Raw genomic sequence first — 25,394 nt, forward strand, 5'->3', positions numbered from 1 at the left:
TTGCAATGTCACAACCAAAACACCCCAACACCGATCGTGTCCCCCATCCCCTCTCCTTGTTCCGTCAATTGACGAGAGAGGTGGCTATACCCCTTGTAGACGCAATGCCATTGTGTAGCAACATCGCGACAAGGTTCCCCTCGCCGGTTGATTCCATTCCATTGCATGTCCTTGCCTCAATCCAACTCAACCCCTGCAAAGGGTTTTGTGTCTTCTTGCAGAATCCTTCGCCGTTCAGTTCGTCTCGCGTATGTATACGGTTACCTGCATATTCTGCCATATTTCACCCGCCCTGTTACCACGGACCCCTTCGATTGGATAACACTGCATCGTGAGCGAAGGACGTAGTAAGGATCTAGGCAGCCGATTGGCTGCGGGATCCGAGGCCGTTTTGCAGACCGATCGTAGCGTGCTTGTAAGCATGGGGGGTGATCTGCCGGCAGGATGGCGGGGACGCAGGACGCAGGATGCAGGACGGGGGTAAGTAGGTATATGAAGGAGGAATATAGGTGTTCCGCGACGGACTTCACTGCATCGCATGGCATGGGTTTATGGTATTTGTGATTGTGGGGGATGGTTTGGTTGGTGGAAATGTCAGCCGGCATATCTAAGTATTTTCTTCTTGATCTCTGAGGGTTGACCTGGAGCTGTGGGTATGAGCGGTTGTGGAATGCGTTGCATGGTGGTCTTCTACCGAACTACATCCTCCGCACCGTACGGGAATACGCAATCAAACCTCTCCCGCCCAGGTAATCCCAAACCAACCAACCAAGCTAGGTTAGTCTCTCTTCTTCTCGTCACCCGCATGTACTACTCATACACCCATATCTCATTCCCCATCCTCCACCGTTCAAGATTCACCCCACCACCCGAAACAACCGAACACCCGGTCTCACCTCCGGAACGTTTCTCGGACTTGCTCTTGAAATTGCTTTTTGTCTTTATCCCTTCGTTAGCCGTTGAGATGCGGGCGGCTAGATTTGCCTTTTCCACTTTCCCATAAGCCCTAGATACGGTATTGTTGTACGAGATCCAGCGCTACTACATATGGCGCCGACGCCACAGTTAGCTGACCAGGCAGTCCGTGTATGACAGTCTTTGCGGGATCTTGGAAATTTCGTGAAGGCGGCGGCAGTGGCGATTCGCTCGTATCCAAGGATTGTGAACGCGATGAGGCTGAGACACAGGAGAGGCGCGGTTGAGACGCAGGAATCCGGAATGTTGCTTTTGTGGACCTTTTCGTCCTCCACACTGGCTGCCTGATGGGAGGACTGTGGCGGTCGCCTCCACCACCGAACGGACAGGGTTAGCAGCGGCTCAACTAACTTCACCTCACTCGACAAGGCATGAAAGACGGGGTTATTGATGTAGATGAAATTGTATCTGGGACCAATCGGCCCATACCAGAGCCCATGAACTGAAAGGCAGAACGCGCAGTAGCAAGAATTCCCATAGGCCCACCGTAACCATAGCAAGCGTCATCCGAACGTCTTCTGCATCTATCATTCTCTTCCCACCAACATAAGTGCTGACACCATAGAACGCCAACAATCCGAAACGCGCCGACCATGCTTACATGTGCCTCCCATAAACAAAACCGTCATTAAAGAAGACAAGAGTGGTGATGTGCAAAACTGCAGGTAAACAACCGTGACACGCCACATACATGCGAGAAAGATGTAAATAGATGAAGGAAAGCGAGTCGCAGAGCTGCCAGAAGGAGACCGCCGTGTACGGAGAGTGTCGAATACCGAAGCGCCGAAGACCTTCGTGCTCCGGTTGGTAGGCTAAGCTCGGGTGATGATGAGCGAGAAACCAGGGTGATGATGTGCCACGGAGGGGTAGAACATATTATGCAACGAAATGGGAAGTGCTCTGATGCAGGCGAGAGCTTCATCCGTCCTTGGCCAGCAGAGACGGTACGCGCGCGGGCGACGACATGCCGAGGAATGGTCGACCGATGTGAGGTGTCTTTAGCCTCATTGTAGCAGCTCTAGCGTATGCATCAAGCAGGATGCAGGAACGGGTGCGGGGTATCGCGGGGTATCATAGTGAAGAAATCGACAACGAGATGAAAAGGCCGGAAGAACAAGGACAGCTAGTAGGCTTTGGATCAGTTCATGTCCATGCCGTACTCATCCTCCTCTTTGAGACTGGACCAGTACTGCTGCTGGTTCGATCCAGAACCGCTACCGGTACTCTGCATGCCTGGGCTAAGACTCTGAGGAGATGCGCCGCTGATAGGTTCACCGGCCAAGTTGGTGTGCTTGGGCACTCGGAGTCCGGAGCCAGGGCCTCGCGAGTATCGGAAGGTACCCGAGCCGTTCTTCTCAAGAGCCTCGAGGATCTCGGTCTTCATGCGCTTCTCGTCTTCAGTCTGTTCGGTAACCCACTCTTCGCCAGTGGCTTGTTGAAGTCGTGCAGCTAGCTCGTCACACTCTTGAAGCTTCTTGGACAGCATCCACATAAGATCGCGAGTCCAGCTGACAGCACCGTTGAGAATGTCACCCTTGTTCGGGCCCTTGTCCTTCTCCTCGATGGGCAGTCCCTGTGTAATGTTACCAGCGGCCCGCCTTCCATTGCCACCAGCGAGAAGTGACGTTGCTTGTGGAGGCGACATGCCGGTGGCGCCCATGGTAGGTGACAAGGGGCCATTATTATTGATGTGCTTGCGGATCTTCTCGTCCTCGAGGCGATGCTGAGGTACAAGACGAGACAAGTCGTGAATGCGCTCGTTGATGTTGTCCCGTCGGCGACGCTCGACCAGGTTATGAGATTCCCGACGCCGGCGCTTCTTGGCGTCTGCGTTCTGGCCAATATCGACCTTGGCAGGTAGTGAGTTGTGCTTGCCGGAATGCAGGACATCGGTGATCTGCTGGTGGTGCATGGTACCCTGGTGGGGCGACGCGGTGGGCGAGTCGATCCATGAGTGCGCACTCCCGGGAGTGCCGTCCCACTGGCCAGACACGCTCTTCTGATGGCGGTGCATGTTGGTCATGATTGGCTGAGTAAAGTTGCCAGAGTCTGGCGTGCCGAGGTGGAGACCAGCCATGGCAGGGGTCTTGGGTGACATGGGAGCACGGCTGTCAGAACCAGTCCGGCTCATGGTGATACGCTGGCGCATGGATCCACTGGGCATGCTGCCAGGGAAGTTCATCCTCTGTGGTACTGATTGGTACTGGTTGAAGTCGAAGTTGCCAGGGTGGTTGAAGGGGCTGTGGATGGGCAGGTCGTCTGGGGTGTTTGAGTAGACCTGGTTCATGTTTGGGTTGTTGGTGTGACTGTGGTAGTAGTCTTGCTGGCCGACCTGCTCTTGGGGAAAGTTGCTGAAGCCTGGTTGTTGTTCGAAAGTGCCAAGTGACTCGGCAAGTTCGTCGTCGGCGATACCTGCTCCGCCCTGCATGTAGCTGTTGCCGGCGAAGTGGTTGCCCATCATGCTCCCGCTCATGTTGAGCTCAGAGGGGTTGATGCCATTGGCATTCTCGTGCCCAGCGAACTGAGCGTTAGCGTATTGGTGGTTCATGTCAAGGCCGTTGTGACCGAGGAAGCGTTGGTTGAAAGACATCTCGTCGACTTCTTCTTTGATGTATGGTTGAGGTGATCCTGTGCCAGTCATGTTGAAGATATCAGCGTCTAGCACGTCGTCAGAGGGAGAGTCGAAGCCAAGGTCCAGCCTCGCAATCGGCTTTTGAGGAGAGTAGGAAGAGGGAGGAGTGAAGAGAGCGTCCGCTTGAGGGACAGTCAGTATGGTCTCGTAGTACATGATAGGAATTGACGTTGGAAATGACGGAAGAGGAAGTGCGGGGAAGGGGAGGAGAGAGGAGAGTCTGATATAGAAAATTGAAGCACTCTAGCGCCGTTCTCATGACGGGGCAGAGTGGGGGACGTCACAAAGGCGTACTTACTAGGCTTTGGCATTACTGTGGGTTGCAGTATTCCAGGAATGTGGATGTGTATGATCTGAAACGATCTGTCGTCGATCTAAGCAAGTGACTAAGGATCGCGCTCGCAGCTTGCAGGATGATTGCAGCACGAGGCGGTCTGTGTCGCTATAAGGACCCTGGCAGATGCTTGCTATCTGGTGTGCACAAGGACAGTGCGAGCAAGCTGAGAGGCCTAGCTAGTGACGCCTGATAGTGACGAGCAAGCCTCTGATCTGGGGCAGAGGAGGCTAGTGTTTGTCTGCGCAGAAGACGTTAGTGTCATGTTCTGTATGCAAGAGTTGTCGTTCTGGGAAGTATCGCTCACCGGTTCGGGTCTGCTGGCGTGGAGGTGGTTGTGGGGGAGTGAGGGAACTCGGAGCTGTGTTCCGGGATCGAACTGAGAGCATATGTCAGCGCACAGTCCAGCAGTCTGAAGTGTTGGGCGGTTGAAGGGTTGGTTGCATGAGTGTGGCGCACAGCGAGGTAACCCGCGAGGCGAGCGACGGCGGACGACAGCCGTGCAGCAGCCCGGCGCTGTGGGGATGGTGGTACAGGGGACAAAAGCAGCGAAACCGTTACACACGGCCGCGGTATGGCTGGCGTAGTCTTGACGACGCAGGCCGAAGCGAGGTGCGGTGGAGTGGGAGAGGCGGTGGTAAAGGAAAGAGCAGCCGGACGTTGACTCACCTCGGAACTGAAGGAAGGCGCAATGGGATGCACCTGCAACACTCGGTCTCTCGGTCGCGGAGAGAAGGAGTGAGGTCGCTCGGGCGGATAGCTGCGGCGGTTCACGGGCAGCAAACTTGGTCGTCGAGGGTGGTGGTGGAGGTCGTGGTCTGGATGCAGCGGCGTAGGGTGGGACAAAGAAGTTTGCCTTGGTGGTCGAGGGCGGCAGCAATGGAGAGGTGAGGTGCTGGTCGAGTGGCAACTATGTCGTCTTGCAGTAAGAGGCCTGGTGCGACGGGCGTGGTGGTGGGTAAAATAGCGGAGGTGGGATATGGAGAAGGAAGTCGGGGGATATGGCGGGGAGGGATCAAGGGTGGGATGTGCCTGGTCGTGGTGGAGCAGAGCGTGGTAGGCGGGCTGCCGTGCGTTTGTTTGGCAACTGTCTGCGGCACTGGCTGAGGATATTGCGCTGGCTGCAGCGGCTCTCTCTCTCTTGAGCGACGACGGGGCAGCTGAAGCGAGGCGTCGGTGTGGGAGGGCCCTAAGCCGGAAGGCGGTCAGAGAGGTGGTGGTGCTAGTGCGCGCGCCAAGCAGCTATGGGCAATGGCGAATCAGCCTGTTTGACGCGGATCGCAGCCAGCGAGGGCGAGGGCTTGGGAACGGCAGAGAGTAGCACGGCGCGCCGAGACGATGCCGCTGCGGTGGTGCGTAAGATGGGGATGACGTGCGGCGGCGTACAGAGATAGGCGTACGGAGATGAGGGCGTCGTGGAGAGGTGGAGGGAAGCTCGGCCCGCGGTGGTCCGCAGATATAGTGATGAGTACTCCACAGGTAGACATACACTGAGTATGTCGTGAGAGGGAAATTATTGGACAGGTAGAGACGCGGCACGGCCGCATAATATACACCTCGCTGCTCTGGCGGCTCTTCGCCATCGCTCACCCGCCTTACGCTGAGTGTGGCTCTGCCTGTTGCCCACCCCGGTCCTGCGCCCACCCCGGCAGCAAGGTGTGGCCTCTTTTGGTCACGAACGAGGTAATCTTGTCTCAGCTACCCGGTTTCTACGCAGCGCTGGGTGAGGGCGCGCAATGTGACTCACTAAAGGGCTTCGGGCTCCTGTCAAGCGTCATCCATTGTCGACAGTCCAGGGCAGCCATGGCCGACCTGGCCGAGAGTGTGTGTGGTTCTCCAGGCCATGGTCCTTGATGCTTGCTAGGCTCATGGCAGCGGGAGACGATCTCGCGCTAGTCGCTAGAGCACCGAGGCGACGCTAAGGGCGTCGGTCGACTATGCCCTTCACTTTCACCCTCCACCACCACGACTAGGCGGATCGCATACGACACGCCGGAGGGTTCCTTCCTGCTCTGCGCCCCCCGCCGCCCAATCACACGCGCCGCAGCCGCCCCCGGTCCTTCGCTCCTTCCGCTACACCTTCGCACCCTCTGCGGCCTCGTCACAAGCCTCGCCCATCCGTCGTCCCATCTGAGACGCCTGTCTGACATCTGCCATTGGCCGTCTGCCTCCTACACCGCAGGTCGATCATCTGCACGAAATCCTCCGGTCCGTCTTCGCAGTAGCAGCAGTGGCACCGAATCGAACAAACCGCTGCTGTGCCCTCCCACGACGCGCCCAAGCCACTCACCGCAGCGGGGCCCAGGCAGCTACACATACACCAGCCAGGGTCGACGGCCGCTATCTGCTAGCCGTACCAAGACTCGCACCTCCACGGCTCTTTGTGTCGCCTGCTGCGGCTTCGACCAAAGCTTCTCCCGACTAACTCCCATCCTCACACCTGGGCATACTCAGATCCGCTAGCACCTCGTGTTCACCTCCCCCAACATGGCCTCCGCTTCCTTCCGCGACTCGATGAACTCGCTCGGCTGGAGCAGGAGAGAGGCAGACGCGCCCATCAACACCGCGCCGCCCTCTTTCCTGGGCCGCATCCAGAACCTGAATCCCTTCGGCGAGGGAGGCTATGTTCGACTCCCCATAACAGAGGGCAACCCTGGCGCCCCTCTCCCAGCGCCCACCCGCAGAGAGGAGGAAGAGGGGTGGTTTGCGCGTAAGTCTACGTCTTCCATTGCATCCTGTGGCAAAACACGTTCACCTTCCTTACGCGTCTCTCTCGCTCCCCATCTCCACTTTATCTGAGATATACGCTACTGCTACAAACCCTCTCACTATAGCTGTGGCGCGTGATGTCATCAGACGACAACGGTTGGGGCTAGTCTCACCTGCACCGCCATGGTTCTTTGTCTTCCTTCCATGTTTTGTCAGATGGCATTCTGGAAATGCGCATCCCTCTAGTTGGGGAGATATCCATAATTCCACAGGCATCAACGTGTCATCTGCCTGCGAACCGTACCCGGCCGCGCGACAACCGACAATGTGACAGAAGGGAGTTCCTGCGTTACCACTTCGGATGCAGGACCCTCGCATTGCACACACCTTTGACTCATGTTTACGTCCGCTAACCCATACCTGCAGTGAGTCGGTGGGACCGATTGCTCGTGTTTGGTGGGCTGCTCATTGCTGCCTTGGCAATGTTTGCTACTTGTATTGGCCTGATGTTCACGCCTGTCTTCTTGCTCAGGCCGCGCAAGTTTGCCATTCTGTAAGTCCTCAGCTCTCCTGTTGCCTCGTATCCAGCCGAACACGCCCTGCATGCAGCCTTCTCGCCAGTGGTGAGATCATACAAGGCGGATAGGCAGTGACACATACTGCATACGTCCTTCGGCACGGCTATGCGAACTCATGCAATCTGCAATGTCAAGGATCGCATCTTCCGCTCACCGACTGCGGACGTTAGCCTGCACGAATCCAGTCGCTTGACTCTCTAGCCACCAGAGATCGGCGCTGGACCCTCTGTAGCGATCATGCGGGTCCAAGGTTCGGCGCGCTGCAGGGTGCAGACAGCCTTCATCTAGTCCAGACTCTACCACGCCAAGTCGTATGCACATCACCTGAAGAACGTTAGCGCTAACATCCATGGCCTGATTGCAGATGGTCTATGGGAAGCGTTCTCTTTTTGGCAGCTTGGGGTGTCCTCATGGGCCCTATGCAATACGGTAAGCAGCCTCATTATCCGAGCCCACCACTACCGTCGCTGACAAAATATCAGTTCAGCACCTCATTTCTGGTCCGAGGCTTCCGTTCACTGCTGCTTACTTCGGCAGCATCGCTCTCACACTCTTCTTCTCTCTAGGTGTAAGTTCAAGTTCTAACCCCAGTACATTTATCCCTGCTACATGTCGACCCTTGTTCATGGCTGCCCGAGAGCGAGCCCCCACGCCTCCCTTATCGATTATCGTCTCCATAGTTTGTGTTTACTGACACTGTCCGCGTGACTAGCTCCACAGCACCATCTTGACCTTCGTTGCGGCTATCGCCCAACTAGTATGTCTATTATGGTACATCGTCTCGTATTTCCCAATGGGCTCCACGGGCCTGCGGTTTGCAGGACGCTTTGGCGCGAACCGTGTGACAGCTTGGATGAACGACTGAGTTCGTTTATCTGTGCATTACGAATGCTGTCTTGGCCATCGTGGCTATGTTGCTCTGTACATACAAGTAGGTTGACGCAACGCGCGTCAAGAATAACATCATCATGTCTGCCAGAGCAGTATATTGCCTCGACGCGAAAAAGACTCATCTACCAGGATGCATCCGATATGCTTCTTCCAAGCCATCACGTTGCGTAGTCACGCACGCGTTGCTCTCTCCACGCCTCCCACTCGCGCTCTGTGATTGATCGGTCGGCTCGCAAAGATGTGCCACACCAAACGTCGCGAGCTTCAGAACTGGGCATAGACTGCGCAGCTAGTGCGGCGTTCAAGCAGCGTTTCATCGTTTCATACACTAGCTACAGGCCTATCGCCACATGTGCATTTCCAAGCCGACCTCCCGACATGTTCTTGACTCCACCAAACCTGTTCAATATACTTGATACTTGCAGTTCCGCCTCCCGAGCCAGATGTGTGAGAGAGTGACTGACTTGACTGGAGGTCGTGGTGTCTCACATGGACGGCCTACCAGAATACGTTAAATCAGCCCCTCGGATGTAAATATTGATCATGCACTGTATTCAACCTTGTGGCGAAGTTCACTACAACGCCAGCCAGCCTTAGTCTACAAAGCAGTGGACTGTTAATCCGACTGGTTGTATCCTCCACTACGCAGTTCATACGAGTCGTAAGTTCGACCGATCAGCACAAGGACGGATCGGCGCTGCGAACGGAAGGGAAGTTACTGCGTGGGTGTACGTCAAAAGGCAGGCGCATGCGTCGATCAAAGATCATCTACAAGAACAGGGTCCATCCCGAAGATGCGCCGTCCGTTGCAAGGTCGCCAAGCGTGCAGACAGAAAGCGCACGCTGCGAACGGCTCTGACACCATCTTGCGCGTACTAACTAGTTGGGTTGTTGTTGCATCGCGCCATCACAGTAGGAAGCAGCATAGTATAGTGGCTGCGCCTGGTTTAGGTTTAGATACGGAATGGGCTGGTTGCGTATTTGACACGCCCTCTCCTGGGAACATGACTACGCCAACTCCGTGCGTGGTTTACGTTCGTTCGCGCGATACGCGATATGTTCGCATGCTGCAAATCATGCACATCTGCAATCACCCGACAGAACAGCCCTAGTCCTGGTTTCCTCCGAGAACCTACCAAACCTTGGAAATAAATGCAAGGAGAGATGCGAAAGCGAGGCAAGTTTAACGAAGCGATAGTGATCCAGGGTTCATCCTAGCGGACAAGTCTAGATGGATGTCTGGCTGTCTTTGATTGAGAGAGAGAGAAAGAAAAAAGGCCTCGTGATCTACATACACGCACAGCAGAAATACACCCGAGTTTTGGGCGTGGGCTTTTATCGTGATCAAGGGAACATTGTAGTGGTGTAGTGGCATGCTGGAGGGCGACTACGGCAGGGATAGGGATACCCCGCATCGGCTGCATTGCGCATGCAAGCATGGGCGCTTACGCACCTTCTCTGCACGCCAACCGCCACAACAACGTGCAACAGGGTCGGGTCGTTTGCCAAAGCAAGGTATGCAAGTCGCAGCGCTGGTGGCCGCTGGGCGCATACTTGCAAATAGGAAAGGGACTAAGCGTGGGCTAGATAGATGGTGTCCCAAGGTATTGCGCGAGGCGGTCAAGATTGCGACTAACACGACGATGGGCATGAACAGATGGGGGCCAGCCTGTCTTTATTGGGCGCGAATCGCGGTTCCGATTCTGCACCTGAACATACTACGCAAGACTAGGCTGTGGTGTAGTTGACAAAGGAAGAAGCAAAACTTTGGTTCACGGTGAATGAGCGGTCAGAGAGTGTGTGAGGGTAATGACGACATGATTTCCGCTCTCGCTCCGAAAGTTTACAGTAGCAAGCTATTATGGTGATATCAAGGGCTGGACCTGGAATGAGTAAAGTAAGATTTCGGTATTGGGTGCCGAGGGAGGTGTGCGGTTTCTATTGTCATTTACGAGCAAGTCTGATATCTTGATTGTTGATATCAGGTGCGGTTGGGTTTGAGGGTTCGGAGGTGGGTTCCGTTGGTCATGCGGGCCTTTTGTGGCGCAGATCGCGTTTGGCATCGTGAGGCGAGATGGGCGAGTGTGGCTTTGGTTTGCTTGTGCGTATGGACGCATGGGTTTTGGATGTTGGAAGTGTAATCATGCGATAGACGCGTAACAGCAGCGAAGAAGGTGCTTACTTTGCTGATGCATGCCGATAGGCGCGGAGTCGCTTCGCCTTGTCTGACAAGACTCGCTTCACCTTGGTAAGATTACGCATCGGGACTGTCAATACTCGAGCGTCTTCCCCATGCTGCTGCTTTGGGTGTTTGCTAGCGAAGTATGCTGAGGAAGGTCTCGCCACGTTCAGTAATCTATCACCGCTGTCTGAATGAGGACGAGTATACTGGCTGCGAGTTCAGCTATTCTGTGACACGCGAGTTTGCGTCGTCTCTCGTTTAGAAATCGCATAGGCAGCATCTGCGAGATCAGACGTGTGTTACGACGGGTAAGGCTGGCATTTCAGCTTTCGATCACCATCGTCGTGCCGCGCATAGGCGAGGTCCGTTCGCGGGACTGATGTCGTACGAGACCTCGCCAGTGTAGGGCTGACAGCAGAGTTATTGTGGCGTTGAAGTTTCTGGATTTGACGTCTGAGTAGAGCTGGAGAAGGAGTGGGATGGATGGAACGGGAAGGATCGAGGTGTTGAGGGTGTGAGGGGCAGTTGGTGGCCTTGTTTTGGAATGCTGAGATGTGGAGGATGCGGAAAGGTATGTGACGATATTTTATGACTGAGGCTGACTGAGTGAGGTTGCGCGGCGTGTCTCTGGTAATGAGGTTATTGAGTTTCAGGACATGACACATGGTAATGCAGTGGGTTCACGGTCGCGACAACTACAGCACGTTAAGTCTTGCACGCGCGCACATGGCCTCTCGAAATAGATGCGTTGCCTTGATGCAACTTCAATATTATAAACGATGGTATCTACGAGAAACGCGCATGAGCCTGGCAACGCGCTTCCTGCGTAGTCACGAAAAAGAAAGTATACGCCTTTGGTGTTGAGCACAACTCCAAATCACGACTCGGGCTTCTTCATCCACCCAACGACTCCGACTCGTACATCCAGAAATGCTGACTACTTTCTTACTCGAGGCTTTACAATCATACCCACAGCTCCACTGCCACATACTAGCAGCGAATCGGCGTGGCATGAAGTCCGCTCTTTCCCGGCGTCGCATGTCCGTGGAGCTACCCCTCTTCGACCCTCATCGGCAGTTGCGCATCTTGACGCTCAAACCAACCTCGTCGGCGCTGACAGCTGGGCATGACGACGAGTGCTCACCTCCGCTGGTGTCGGTGCCATCGCTGATTGGACGATTTCCGAAAGGATTACCAGGAGTGGGAACTCGGTCACCGGAATTGCTATGCACGATGCGGCTTCCTGCGACGCGAGATTGTGGGGTCGAGCAAGTGTGGGGTCGTAGCAACACAATGCCATTCTTCTTTTGACGCGGGTCTTTCTGGACTACCAAGCTCTCGTTCGAACATCATCTACACTATCGCACAGCATATCTGCATCTAGTCTCTCAGTCTAATCTATTAGTCTTACACCGATCTCATACAGCACCTTCACTGAACGGTCACAGCGATCGCGTCATCATGCCTGAACAGCTCAAAGATCCAAAGGAGTACCAGAATATCTTCCACTGGGCGGAGACGCAGAAGGACGGAGCGATACCTTCCTTCGGCACGAGGAAGAATGATCCATATGAGGTGAGCTGACACCGACGACACGACATCTTGGAGTTCGCTGCTGACATGCGCCCTACAGTACCAATCTGGGTTCGGCAACAGCTTCGAATCAGAAGCAGTGCCAGGTGAGGACCGTGTACATCCGAGCTATGCGACGAGTGATTAACCGATCTCTTCCAGGAACTATCCCAAAAGGCCAGAACAACCCCAGGAGCGTCAGATTCGGACTATATGCGGAGCAGATGACCGGTTCCTCTTTCGTCGCTCCCAGACATCTGAACAAGAAGGTCAGTACCCTGTTTGAAGGGGGTTATATTGATGCTGACATCTTGATTAGGCCTACCTATATAGGGCGCGTCCGGCCGTTGCTCACCAAGGATTTGTAAGGACTCTTTTCCTGGACTTCGGCTACGCGCTTTGACCGATCGCGCAGTCAGATCGATAGCGCGTCGGAACGATGTCTGATCATTTGTCCCATTTGCTGACAAACTTCTAGACCGACCTCCCCGATAACGAAGATACCGAGTCAAACTACCTCCCCGTGAACAAGCGCGTTCATGTCTCGCCCACACAGCTAGCATGGCTTCCGTTCGATACCCCCACAGATGGCGATGTTGACTTTATCTCCGGTCTCAAGAGTATTGCTGGCTCTGGTGACCCAACACTCCGCGAAGGCCTAGCAGTTCACATATACCTCTGTAATGCGAGCATGAACAAGAGAGCAGCGGTGAACTCGGATGGTGATTTCTTGATCGTGCCTCAGCTGGGAGCCTTGGACATCCTGACCGAATTTGGGCCTATGTATGTGCAGCCAGGCGAGATTTGCGTGATTCAGAGAGGACAGCGATTCAGAGTCAAGGTTGAAGGACCAACACGGGGTTACATTCTCGAAATCTGGGGCTCGCAATTCCAGCTCCCCGAACTCGGTCCCCTCGGCGCGAACGGACTTGCTAACGCTCGAGACTTTTTGCACCCGGTCGCGAAGTACGAGATTGAACAGGAATCGTGGGAGATTGTGTACAAGCTCGCTGGCAAGTTCTTCGTCAGCAAACAGGAACACTCGCCATTTGATGTGGTTGCGTGGCATGGCAATTACGTGCCGTACAAGTACGACCTGACCAAGTTCGTCAATGTTGGCTCGATCTCGGTTGACCACATCGATCCTTCCATCTTCTGCGTCATTACCGCACCTTCACGCGACCCTGCAGCACCGCTTGCAGACTTCTTGATCTTCAGCCCGCGCTGGGATGTTGCTTCACACAGTATGTACTCGAGACTTTCATGCGCCGAGGATGCTAACGAGATTCTAGCCTACCGACCGCCTTACTACCACCGTAACGGAGCATCTGAGCTCATGGGCCTGATCTATGGCGAATACGCAGGACGTTCGGACGAATTCCAGCCCGGAGGCATTAGCTTCGAGTGCGGTTTCGTCCCTCACGGCGTTGCTTACGAAGAATTTAAAGCGGCAAGTGCAGCGCCGCCGCCTGAGATGCAGATTTCCAAGGGCGCCGTGGCGTTCATGATGGAGAGCTCAAGGATGTTCACCATCACCGACTGGGCGTGGAATAGCAAGAAGAAGCACGAGCACGACCCAAAGATGTGGTATGTATACACCGGTCACGAGCGAAACAAAGGGAAATGGCTAACCGAATAACAGGGACAACCTCGTGGACAACTTCTCGAAGCACAAGGACGAGGTTGAGAAGATCTTGGCCGAAGGTGTAAAGAAGCTATAATGCGGCACAGTTAGGATTTGATGCGCAGATAACGGGAGCGACATGCAGCGGCGGGTCCGTGGATCTTTCGGTACATCCTTCGTAGCTTTTGATAGTAATTCAACAAGGATCATGCATACAGAAATGCAAGTGTGTAAATGCGATGTGAAGGAATAGGATGCTGCTCAAACGGGTTAGGCGGCTTTGACCCCGCGGGAGTCAGCCCCTGCCACAGCCACAGGCGGGCGAGTGATCTCATCGCTGTTTGGACACAGATTTGTCGCAATGACTCCAGACTGACCTCAACGCGACTGCGCCGTGCTGACGCCCTTTTGATGATTGTTCTTGTAGCGTAGCTCTGGTGAGAAACGCCCTTGCCGTGCTTGTTATGTTGACTCACCGTTGCTGCGCACTTTGTCTCGACTTTTTGCTTGCTGCCTGACCGAATGCTCGCTCGTCTTATTCCATTCTTCCCGCTCCCACGCATTTGCATTGCACCACCTACCACCTTTTGCTTACCTTCGCCTCTCCCACAGATACATCGGCCATTGCGAAGCCCTACTCGAACCTCCCCCACGTTTTCACGGTCCTTCCGATCGACCGCCATCATGGCGCACCGCGACCAAGCCCCGTATACGCCCCAAGACCCCAAAGAGATCACCGAGCTGGTCCACACCCTCGAGGCGCACCAGGGCAAGAAGGGCAAGGGCGGTTTCTCCGTCAAAAAACACACGTTCCCGCTCCCCAATGGCCGCACCGTCGACTCGTGGAAGATGAACGAGTGGGACTATAAGAAGGCAAACCTCCCGACATACGCGCGAGGACTCTTCACATACAAGAACCGCGACGGCAACTACGAGATTGCTACACGAGGCTATGACAAGTTCTTCAACCACGGCGAGGTTCCCAAGACTCAATGGAGGAACGTGGAGCAACACACGCAGGGTCCGTACGAGCTGAGTGTCAAGGAGAACGGCTGCATCATCTTCATATCCGGTCTCGATGATGGGACATTGTTGGTGTGCAGCAAGCACTCAACTGGTCCACGGGGCGAGGAGCTCAGCCATGCCTGCGCAGGTGAGAAGTGGGTCGAGCGCCATGTTGCGACCGTTGGAAAGAGGAAAGAGGACCTCGCCCGCACACTCCGATCCATGAACGCGACGCTGGTGGCGGAGCTGTGCGACGACGACTTCGAAGAGCACGTCCTAGCATACACTCCGGAGCAAGCTGGTCTCTACGTCCACGGCATAAACCTCAACCTACCCGAGTTCGCTACGTACCCAGGCCACCTGGTGGACAAGTTCGCGGAGGAGTGGGGCATGAGGAAGGTCACATACGTTATGGAGAATGATGTCAAGGAGGTTAAGAAGTTCTTGGACAAAGTCGCCGAGACGGGCAACTATGAAGGCCGCGACACAGAAGGCTTTGTCATCCGGTGCCAGGCGCGCGAGACCGAGGGTGCGCCGTATGTGGATTGGTTCTTCAAGTACAAGTTCGAGGAGCCATATCTCATGTACCGGCAGTGGCGTGAGTGCACCAGAGCTTTGATCGCTGGCAAGCCACCACGGTACAAGAAGCACGAGGCCATTACTAAGGAGTATTTGGACTTTGCTCGCCGCCAGTTTGCCCAGAACCAAGGTCTAGCCAAACAATACAACGCGAACCACGGCATCATCAAGATGCGCGATGACTTCCTAAAATTCCGCGGAACAACCGGTGCGGATATCATCCGGCAGGAGCAGCTAAACGGGCCCGTCGAGAGTAAGAAGGCTGACAGGAACATTGTACTTGTCCCGATTGCGACTATTGGATGCGGAAAGACAACTCTCGCTCTCGCGTTGGTCAAGTTGTTCGGCTGGGGCCATTTCCAGAACGACAACGTCAAAGCGAAGAAGGGTCGCGGTCAGATCTTCGCTGACACCATCTCTTCATTACTTGTCACAAATCCCGTCGTCATCGCCGATCGCAATAATCACCAAAAGCGTGAGCGCGATCAGATCATCAACGACATCTCCAAGACCGTACCTGATGCCCGGTTCGTCGCACTACATTATGTGCACGATCGATCCAACTACGACCGCATTCGACAAGCAACACAGAAGCGCGTGCTCGATCGTGGAGACAACCATCAAACAATTCAAGCTGGCTCGAAAGGCAGGGGCGAGATCGTTGAGATCATGGAGGGCTTCATGCATCGCTTCCAACCAGTCGACCCTTCAGACAAGCCAGATGATCTGTTCGACCTCGTCATCGACCTTGACCCTACGGTCGACTCGCGCGAGAACCTCGAGACGATCATCGCAAAGATGTTCGAGACCTACCCAGCCCTGTTCGCCGGTAAGGAAATGCCGACGGACCCCGACATGGACGCCGCCATTCAGTGGGCCATGCACGACTACACTCCAGATTTCAAGATGGACCTCTCTCAGGGTAACAAAAACAACCAGAGAGGCAACCAGAACCCACAGAATGGTCAACGAGGAGCCAACGTCCAACAATCTCAGCCCACACCAAAGCCAAAGAAAGCGCCACGCATGGAGTACTTCTCCGTCCGTCTCGATACCGGCCGCATCAACGCGATTCTCGAATCCTTATTCAGGGACAAGGACGCAAACACCGCAAGCATGTACAAGCAACTGAAGCAAAATCAGCGCGTCCAAAACGAGTTCCACGTCACTCTCATTCACCGCGCGTCTGCCTCTCAAAACCAGGAATACTGGGACAAGCTCAGCAAACTCCATGAATCCGCACAGCGAACCAACACCACAGGTACGTGGGAGCCTGAGCTAGGAAAGTGCGATGTACAGATGGAGCGGATAGTATGGGACGACCGCATCATGTGCTTCGTAGTTCGTCTGAATGGCTCTAGTACTCTTCAGATCGATAGCGCAGCTGGTACAACGACGGAAGAGTTGCTCTTCACAACTGTCAATCCTACTGCACACGTCACAGTCGGTACAGCGGCTCAGAACATCAAGCCCATGGAGAGCAATGCGCTCCTCCAGCGCTGGCTTAACGGCGGCTCCGGAGGCGACACTGGTATCGGTGAGATCAGCGTTCGCGGTAATCAGGTCCTTCAGGGGAGTGTGAGGGGCGTGTTGGGTCGGATGTAGATCGACGACCAGACTGGGAATTCTCATCGTAAGAGAAACAACAAAAAGCAGCGAATAAAGACAGGTAACAAATGGAGATGAAGCCGGTCACGCCCCGGTGACGGGCTGAGGACAATGGGATGGTAGTTTGGCACTGGAAGTACGGGTGCAGAAGAAAATAGGGCGAAGGCATCGGCCTGCTGGAGTCGGGTCTTTCATGAGGAGTGGCATGATTTCAGCGATCATGAAATTACGGAAGAAAGGATTGGATGGAAACAGTCATAGCATAAATACTTGACAAGCATGCCAGTGAATGAAAACGATATACTTCCTACATGTACCATCCAATCGTCGATAGTGGATTAGAGATTTTCAATATCGTGCATACAGCAATCCAACATCGATACTGCCGTCAATCAAGGGCTGCTAGAAGTACACATTACCCTAGATATCACTCAGTTGTCAAGATTCAAGACTGCGTATGCTGCAACCCCTGTCATAGTCTATCCGTTGCTCACATGCCAACACCTGGACACCCCCTCTAATAAACAGCCGGAAACACACCCACCCTCCCCCCATCCGTCAATTGTGTAGTCCCATTAACATACGCCCCACCCTTACCCACAAGGAACAGTAACAACCCTGAGATATCATTGATTCCGCCCATCCTCCCTTGTGGTATTTGGTTCGTTCCATATACGGGATTGAGCCCCGCTGTCATGTCACTCGGATAAGGCCCAGGACACACAATGTTACTCCGTATACCCCATTCGGACAGGAAGGTCGCCATCATCTTGCCCAGGTGGGCGGCGGCGGCTTTACTAGCGTTGTAGGCGAGGCCGGCAGAGACCCAGCGCATGTAGGAGGCGACGGATGCGACGGTTATGATGTGGGCCATGCGGTCGTCGTCTGCGTCGATTCCGTTTTCTGTCGCGAGGGTGGTGTCGCGGGCGCGCGCGTTGCCTGTGCCGGTGACTTTTCCGGGTGTCCAGCCGCGGCGCGTGTTCGCTGCTTCGAGCAAGGGGAGGAAGGTGGCGGAGACGCCGATGACGGATTGCGTGTTTATCGCCATGGCGTCTTGCCAACCATCATAGCCCGCGACCATGGTTTCTGATAGCTGCTGTATGGACTCGGCTTTGTAGATGTCGGCGCCGTTTTTGGGGCCGATTACGCCGGCGTTGTTGATTAGGACGTCGACGTAGCCGATGTCTTTTTGTATGGTGTCGGCGGCGGCTTTTACAGAGGCGAGGTCTGTTACGTCGCAGGGAAGGGCGTGGAGGGTGCCGGTGTTGTTGGAGTCGCGCGGTACGTTGGCCTGGAGGTCGTTGACGGCTTGCTCGAGGACTTCGCGGCGGCGACCGAGGAGGTAGATTCGCTCCGCGCCATTTTGGTAGAGTGCTGATGCTATGGCGAGACCGAGACCTGTGATGGTAAGCTTCTGGCTACGGATACTTTGAGCTCGAGCATGTCGAGGCGTGAGGGCGCGGGGCTTGGTGGGGTAGCTCGAAGCTTGAGTAACGTACCACTGCCGCCGCCTGTGATGACCACCACTAGCCCTTTCGCCGAGAAGATGTCGTTTGGTCTAATTGGTGTTGAGACGTCCATGGTGATGAAGATTGGAGAGTACAGAAGATGCAGAAAAGTGACTTGACTTTCACAGAAGAAAAGACGGACTTTGCTACTCCGACATGGAGCACTATGATTGCGTCACAGACGGAAATAAGCCGCTTGCAAAAAGATCCCGCGGCATGCTGCGCGTTGAATTCCGATTACGATGGGTATCATACGAACCTGCAGACCTGGTGAACGCCATTCCCTTTGTGCTTCTCCTGTGCCAACTAGCTTATACCCCCAATGATCTTCAGCCCCAAATTGTCCGCGGAGTATGCGAGGATATACCGGCACGGATGCCAGGCAACGTGGGACGCTGGTGTCGGCACATCGACCGTGTGGACAATCTCGCCGGTGTGAACATGCGCAATGCGTATCTTCTTCTCTTCCTTGTCATCGGAGCCCGCAGTAACATAGCTGCCGTCGAAGGAGAAGTCGACCGACTTGATGATGCCACCGGTCAATTCCAAAGTCCGTGTGCATATCCATTCTTGTATGTCCCATAGTGAGATAAGCGCGTCGCCTCCACCTGCTGCCAGGTATTCGCCGCTGGGCGATAGTGATACGGCGTAGCATGCAGAGGTATGAGCGTTTAAAGTCATGGCGTTTTCGAAAGACGGGTAGCGAAGACTTCTGACGCTGCCGTCGCCGGCTGTCGTGTAGAGGTGGTTACCGGACCAGTCGAAGACGCATTGATTTGTTTGGAGGACTTGTTGGTGTTCGGAGAGGATGCTTAGGGTCGATCGGTCGATGGTGACGAGGAGATTATCCTGCAGAATGTCAGCATATATGTCTTGCATGGCTATGGGAGATTTAACCTTTCTACCTGCAACCAACTCATTCCCATCTGGCGTCCACGCCAACGTGAATGGGCACTCGCCGACCTTGACTTCGCCGACACTAGCCTTGGACCGTATGTCCCAGAACCTGACCATGCCATCAGACGTGGAGCTTGCGAGCTCATTCTCGTTGATTGGGTGAAAGGATACGCGCTCTAGGGCTGCTGTCGTATTGGGCGTGCGCAATTCGGTCGAGTTCTTAGCATTCGTCTTTTCAGGGTTCCAGATGCGCAGTGTCCTATCAGCAGCGCCTGTCGCGATGAATGTTCCAGAGGCGTTCCATGATAGCGTGCGGATGTAGTGCGAGGATGATACCGCGTTGGGACGAGGGCTGTCTTGGTAGACGGATGTCTTGAGCTTTCGGAAGTGTTCGTGGAAGGAATCTGACTTGATCGAGCGCGCACGTATCGGGGGCGCCATGTTTGAAATTCGATGTTTCACGCGACTGGTGAGGGGCTGGTAGTTATGCGACGGCGAAGTTTGTGGTGTTGAAGCTCGATTGCGAGAAGCTCAAGCTCAAGGTTCACACGGACCATGCCCTGCCGACCGAAGCTCAGGGTCGGCCCTTCACGATACCGCAAGCAATGATGTACGAACACATGTTTGGTAGTCATGTTGCAGAAGAGTAACATGATGTGCATGTCAATTTAGCAGCGTTGGTGCCTCGCATCTCATCATATTATTCCATTTCAACAACTGCAGTAGCTGTCTAATCCTTCTTGCTCTCAGCACCCTCTTTCTGCATGCCCTCGCAGCCAACCAGATTTCCTGCCTTCTCCTCAATGCCGCCCATTCCTTGTTGGCTGGGGTCGCGGTTCGCTGATGCTGCCTTCATTGCGTCTACGGCCTGCTCCTTGTCTTGCGCACCCGATGCCTTCCATGGCTCACTACCGGTGACGTTTCCGATGGTCTCCTAGAGGTGAGTTAGCATCTAGCATTACATTTTTGAGTAGTGGAAAGTTGAGTCGTCACGTACCTCAGCGGCGCCCTTGACGTATTGGGCGTGAGAAGAGACGAGACCGGGGTTGTTTGGTGCGGCAGACATGTTGATGTGTGTGGTGAATTTCCGATAAAAAGGTTATAGAGGTATGTGTAGAATGCCTTGAAAATATGTAGATGGTTGGTAGTCTTGCACGACTTGCGCTGGAAGTTTGGCCACTATATCGAGTGACGGGCACGTTGACGTCATCAAGCACATCACATGGAGACGCGCTCCAGCTCGCGCGTCAGCGTGAGCATTACACGCTTCTGCAGCAGCTCTAGTTTCAGTCGCGTCCAAATTTTAGAGTCTCTCCACTCGAAAGGAATAGCCATTGACCATATGACGTTGATGTAATCCACGGGCGCTGAGGCCGCGTTCCATAGTACGTGTGTGCTTGTTGGAGGCTCTGCGGTGCCATACAAAGTGGCGGATATGATGCCTGAGGCATCAAGATCATGAACGGTTTCGACGAAGCTTGGTTCTTCGAAGGCTTGAACTTCGCAAGCCTTTGCAGCTTGAGCACCTTCTGGTTCAGGCAAGTGCAGATGTACCTCGGCAACTATCTTCACGCCAAAAGATACTTACAAATCAACGGCATTGCGTGCTCCAGCATAGGCGACTTGGAGATTTCTTCTAGCACCTTTTCCCAACTGATTTATAATTTCCCATATTCTTTTATGCAAAAGTCGTAGACCAAAATCCTCAGACTCGGCACCTCAACATGGCACCCCAAGACTACAACCAAGGCGTCCCTGGCCTCCCATACTTCACCCCAAAACATTTGACCTCACCAGGAACGCCCGCCCCAAACACCAAACAAAATGACACAACACCAACACTATTCACGCCCCTCACCATCCGCGGCACCACCCTCCGCAACCGCATTCTCGTAGCGCCCATGTGCCAATACAGCACCGCATCCTCAGGCCCCACCATTGGCGCCCTAACAGACTACCACATCGCAACGCTCGGCCACTACGCCCTCAAAGGCGCAGGTCTAGTCTTCATAGAAGCCACCGGCGTTCAAGCCAACGGCCGCATCTCACCAAACTGCCCCGGCATATGGAGTGATTCCCAGATCCCCGCGCTGCGAAGAGTCTCGGATTTCATCAAGAGCCAGGGCGCGCAGAGTGGTCTCCAACTAGCGCATGCGGGACGAAAGGCGAGTACATGCGCGCCCTGGATCGCCGGCGAGCAAAAGACACAAGGCGGGAAGCGGAAAGTCAGCGTCAAAGCCGACGTAGACGCCGATGGCTGGCCAACAAACGTCGTCGGCCCCATGGGCGGCCAAGAATGGGCGTGGGACGAGAAAGCGGCCGATGACGAGAGCAGCGGATACTGGGCCCCTCGCGCTCTCAGCGAGAAGGAGATCAAAGAGTTAATCCAAGACTGGGCTGACGCAGCGCAACGAGCAGTAAAAGCCGGTATCGACGTGCTCGAAATCCACGGCGCACATGGCTACCTCATCCACCAATTCCTCTCCCCCGTTACAAACCAGCGTACAGATGCCTACGGCGGTTCCTTCGAAAACCGGACTCGTCTTTTAGTCGAAATCACCAAGGCCATTCGAGCCGTTATCCCAGAAACTATGCCCCTGTACCTCCGCATCAGCTCCACAGACTGGATGGAAGAAACCGACCTAGGCAAAGCTCGCGGGACCTGGGACGTCGAAAGCTCGATCCGCCTCGCAAAACTTCTCCCCGGTCTAGGCATCGACCTCCTCGACGTAAGCAGTGGAGGCAACCACCCCGAGCAGCGAATCAACATGTTCGATTCAAAGGACTACCAGATCAAAATCGCCGCGCAAATCCGGAGTGCACTCAAGAAAGAGAATCTCAGTCTTTTCATCGGCGCTGTGGGTCTTATTACTGAGGCAGAGCAGGCGAGGGATATTGTTGAAGAGGGCGGTGCGGCGACGATTGCGAGGATTGGGGATGAGGAGGTGGCGAAGGAGGCGAAGGCTGCGGTTAAGGTTACGGAGGGGAAGGAGCCGTTGGCGGATGTTGTGCTTGTTGCGAGACAGTTTATGAGGGAGCCCGAGTGGGTGCTTAGGGTGGCGTGGCAGTTGGGGTTGGATGTTGCGTGGCCGAATCAGTTTTTGAGGGTTAGGTTTCCGAAGTTGTAGTGTGTGTCGTGAGCTTCTTGTAAATCCTACCGGGTGGCTAGATCTCGTGTCGCATACGGACTATCAATCTTGGGGATATTCGGCAAGTGTGCCTTGCGGTTTCTGCAATTACACGGCTGTCGCGGCGCGCATCCCTGTAGATCAATAGTCTCGCTCTCTGAACGTCAGCGCTAGCCATGCCGTCGTGCATAATGTACAGCCACCACCATGTTGGATGTGAGGGGCTACGACTGACTTCCTGTTTACCTCGATGCTCCTGGGCATACAGAAATAATACCACTACCACCACCTACTGGGGCAGGCACTATTGTCAACATGGGCGACCCTCACAACTCATTAATTCCTGCTCTTGCCATACCGGGCAGATCACGATCTCCATAAGAAGAAACGGCCCCAAAGCTACCCCCAGCATCGCAGACAAAGCTCTGCGAACCTGGCAGAGCTTTACTTCACGGAGAAAGAACAATATGTGATGGAGAACCTGAAAGCGGCCACCAACACATGGTCCACCATCCCGATGCAAAGTCTTTCCAAGACGCACTTGACCTTCCCTGTGACCTCTGCATTCGACTCTACAAAGCTTTCAGTATGATCCTCTTATCAAAACAGATAGTTATAGAGCTGACCTTCTGAAAGGTAGTCCCAATCGGGCTCCATATAGTACGGGGCCAACATGCTACGGTTCATACAAGCGTTCGAAGGGAGAACCAGCTCGTTATAAAACATATGCATGCTTCGAACTCAAGAGTGGAGAGCGCAGCTGCACGCCTGTTCTAGAATCGTACGAATGTAAGAGAGGCAACCTTTTCGTTCATCGTTCGCTTTAACCAGAGAACTGATTTTGGATCGAAGTGAGACCTGACTTACATTATCAACACATCACCGCAAATACAGGGGATGCCAAGGCCCTGTCATTTCTTGGAGGCCAGCTAGAAGCATGCCGGAGGATGCATTCGAAATGCCAACATCTCGCTCCTTACAACAACTTCCTGCCTACAAGAGTCATCTACGTTGGGTCTGCCGAGGACGAAGCAATCCGCCTGTGCGATAAAACCGAGGCATCTACCGAAGCAGCCTACACTGTACTTTCGCACTGCTGGGGAAATAATCCACATCATCTCATGCTGACTAAATCCACCGCCGACATGCTGAGAAAAGGCATTCCCTGCTCTCGTCTGTCCAAAACCTTCCAGGACGCCGTCACTATCACGCGGAAATTCCAGATACATTACATTTGGATTGACTCCTTGTAATTGTTCAGACTCTCATCGCTTGATGCAGTCGCTAATCACATGCAGATGCATCTTCCAGGACGACCTCCATGACTGGGCCACGGAGGCACAGTCCATGCGCGAAGTTTACAGCAAAGCGGAATTCTGCATCGCGGCGACCTCTGCCGAATCTGGAGATGATGGCCTTTTCTATGGCCGTGATGTTCACCAGCTAACGCCGGTCACGGTCGAGTTGACCCAGTCGAACACCGAGGACCTGTATGACTGGCCAAATCCGGGTACATACCTATTCGGCTTTCATTCGCTCAACTTGTGGCACTTCGTCGACTCTTCACCCTTGAATAGAAGGGCGTGGGTTGCTCAAGAACGCTTTCTTTCCCCACGGATCTTGCACTTTATGCGAGAATTGCTTGTCTGGGAATGCAATACCTCTTACACGCATGAAAATTACGCCAAAACAAGCGTTGACCCGGCTACGATCCATCTATACATAGATGCCAGTGCTCTCAAAAGGGTCATCAATAGCATTCGATGGCAGGGACCTGACATCGGATCAATCCTACATTCTGAGTTACTAAGAGGTACTATGTTTGGGCGTCAGCCCAGCGACAATACAGAACAACTGACCCAAAACACAATATATCAAGGGCGGGGTCAGTTCCTGCATAGTTACAGTGCCCACAGTTTGACTAAAGAGTCGGATATCTTTGTAGCGCTCAACGGCGTTGCGGACGAAGTTGGACACATTATGAGCGATCGCTTGATTGCCGGCTTGTGGGAAGGACGTTTTATCGAGGACATGTGTTGGCGTCCACAAATGGGATCTGGGAGGCCTACGGTGTGGCGCGCGCCTAGTTGGAGCTGGGCCAGAATGAAGGGCTCAGTTCATTCTGCGGCGATGACGCGCCAGTTCTCTTGGATACGTCCAGAAGATCGGTGCCCGTACAACATGGCAGCAGTCGTCGAGCTGAATATAACAACAAAGCCTTCTGGAGAACTCGAGCAAGCTTCGGTGCTTCTGGAATGCAGAATCATACCAGTAAACGTTTGCTCTGCGTCTGATTCGTCATTTCGCAATGCCTGGTGTACCATGACGAAAGGCAAATGGCCGTCGTCCATGGCAGAGACATTTGCCGAAAGTAAGCCCAGCGCTGAAGCCCACGGAGCGTTCGAGATTATGATTGAGGATTACAGCGCTCCTCGTTACCACAATCACAAAGTAATCGATGCCCAGTTGCTTGTCCTCGTGCGGCGCGGTGCTTCCGGCGAGACGAAATCATTAGAAGGCATTTGTATAGTGGAGTCCACAAGTCATGCAGGCGGGTTTGAGAGGATTGGGTATTTTGACCTTCACAAAGAGAACGCAATCTCAGTGCGTGCAGCATACGAACAAGCTAGGGTTCAAATCATCTTGTTGGTGTGATATGCCTGTAAATTTCACCGTCGGAGTTGCCAGCACCACTCAGCGAGCTTCCATCGGATGAGGTATCGGCTCCAGCACGCACGTCGTCGCGACAATGAGGGGGTTCATAAGATCTGCATTGGTTGTGGAGGTCTTTGTCGTACGTTCTTATGCGAGGTCCACGTAAAGCGGTTGTCTAAGAAGATCAGGGATTCTGCGGAGGTGTAAACCTGTATGAGAAGCCCACGCATGAGGACCGCCGTGCCGGTACTGCGTATGCAATTGACTGACATTGGCGCGGGGTTGTTGAGGGATGTGGATATAGCCAGGAAGGAGCATTCGGGTTGTTCGGGACGGTCTTTCTTTGCCGGCAACGGGCATATAACGATGGCCGCTTACATTGGAAGGCGCGGAACCGCAATCTCTTATCGTGTAAGTGAGCATGACCAATACTCATCCAACTCTTTTGTGCAAACTCGAAAAAGAGAATTCAGATGGACGGTATTCTGACTCGTGAGGATGGATTTTGACAATTCGC

General features: G+C 54.2%; 8 protein-coding genes across 8 annotated transcripts; 4 read left to right on the forward strand and 4 right to left on the reverse strand.

Annotated features, from left to right (window-relative positions):
• Positions 1 to 2,113: 2,113 nt before the first annotated feature.
• Positions 2,114 to 3,763, reverse strand: J4E86_011674 (uncharacterized protein; the record flags this gene model as incomplete). Its single annotated transcript, XM_051452165.1, has 1 exon — positions 2,114 to 3,763. One exon carries the CDS (start codon positions 3,761 to 3,763, stop codon positions 2,114 to 2,116), a length of 1,650 nt encoding a protein of 549 aa, XP_051296663.1.
• A 2,665-nt stretch (positions 3,764 to 6,428) lies between these two features.
• J4E86_011675 (uncharacterized protein) lies at positions 6,429 to 8,093 on the forward strand (the record flags this gene model as incomplete). Its single annotated transcript, XM_051452166.1, has 5 exons — positions 6,429 to 6,651; positions 7,077 to 7,203; positions 7,593 to 7,657; positions 7,711 to 7,796; positions 7,941 to 8,093. The coding sequence occupies 5 exons, from the start codon at positions 6,429 to 6,431 to the stop codon at positions 8,091 to 8,093; spliced, it is 654 nt and encodes a 217-aa protein (XP_051296664.1).
• A 3,669-nt stretch (positions 8,094 to 11,762) lies between these two features.
• On the forward strand, positions 11,763 to 13,594 carry J4E86_011676 (uncharacterized protein; the record flags this gene model as incomplete). The annotated part of the gene is made up of 7 exons (XM_051452167.1): positions 11,763 to 11,876; positions 11,935 to 11,980; positions 12,036 to 12,142; positions 12,193 to 12,237; positions 12,352 to 13,117; positions 13,166 to 13,460; positions 13,516 to 13,594. 7 exons carry the CDS (start codon positions 11,763 to 11,765, stop codon positions 13,592 to 13,594), a joined length of 1,452 nt encoding a protein of 483 aa, XP_051296665.1.
• A 587-nt stretch (positions 13,595 to 14,181) lies between these two features.
• J4E86_011677 (uncharacterized protein) lies at positions 14,182 to 16,686 on the forward strand (the record flags this gene model as incomplete). Its single annotated transcript, XM_051452168.1, has 1 exon — positions 14,182 to 16,686. The coding sequence occupies one exon, from the start codon at positions 14,182 to 14,184 to the stop codon at positions 16,684 to 16,686; it is 2,505 nt and encodes an 834-aa protein (XP_051296666.1).
• A 520-nt stretch (positions 16,687 to 17,206) lies between these two features.
• Positions 17,207 to 18,270, reverse strand: J4E86_011678 (uncharacterized protein; the record flags this gene model as incomplete). Its single annotated transcript, XM_051452169.1, is given in 2 exon segments — positions 17,207 to 18,174; positions 18,189 to 18,270. The coding sequence occupies 2 exon segments, from the start codon at positions 18,268 to 18,270 to the stop codon at positions 17,207 to 17,209; spliced, it is 1,050 nt and encodes a 349-aa protein (XP_051296667.1).
• Positions 18,271 to 18,503: 233 nt separating this feature from the next.
• J4E86_011679 (uncharacterized protein) lies at positions 18,504 to 19,535 on the reverse strand (the record flags this gene model as incomplete). The annotated part of the gene is made up of 1 exon (XM_051452170.1): positions 18,504 to 19,535. The coding sequence occupies one exon, from the start codon at positions 19,533 to 19,535 to the stop codon at positions 18,504 to 18,506; it is 1,032 nt and encodes a 343-aa protein (XP_051296668.1).
• A 289-nt stretch (positions 19,536 to 19,824) lies between these two features.
• On the reverse strand, positions 19,825 to 20,160 carry J4E86_011680 (uncharacterized protein; the record flags this gene model as incomplete). The annotated part of the gene is made up of 2 exons (XM_051452171.1): positions 19,825 to 20,028; positions 20,092 to 20,160. The coding sequence occupies 2 exons, from the start codon at positions 20,158 to 20,160 to the stop codon at positions 19,825 to 19,827; spliced, it is 273 nt and encodes a 90-aa protein (XP_051296669.1).
• A 658-nt stretch (positions 20,161 to 20,818) lies between these two features.
• J4E86_011681 (uncharacterized protein) lies at positions 20,819 to 22,222 on the forward strand (the record flags this gene model as incomplete). Its single annotated transcript, XM_051452172.1, has 1 exon — positions 20,819 to 22,222. The coding sequence occupies one exon, from the start codon at positions 20,819 to 20,821 to the stop codon at positions 22,220 to 22,222; it is 1,404 nt and encodes a 467-aa protein (XP_051296670.1).
• Positions 22,223 to 25,394: the final 3,172 nt, after the last annotated feature.

This window comes from Alternaria arbusti (assembly GCF_024043155.1).
Source record: "Alternaria arbusti strain BMP 1465 chromosome Unknown scaffold_40, whole genome shotgun sequence".
In the NCBI taxonomy this organism is placed as follows: domain Eukaryota; kingdom Fungi; phylum Ascomycota; class Dothideomycetes; order Pleosporales; family Pleosporaceae; genus Alternaria; species Alternaria arbusti.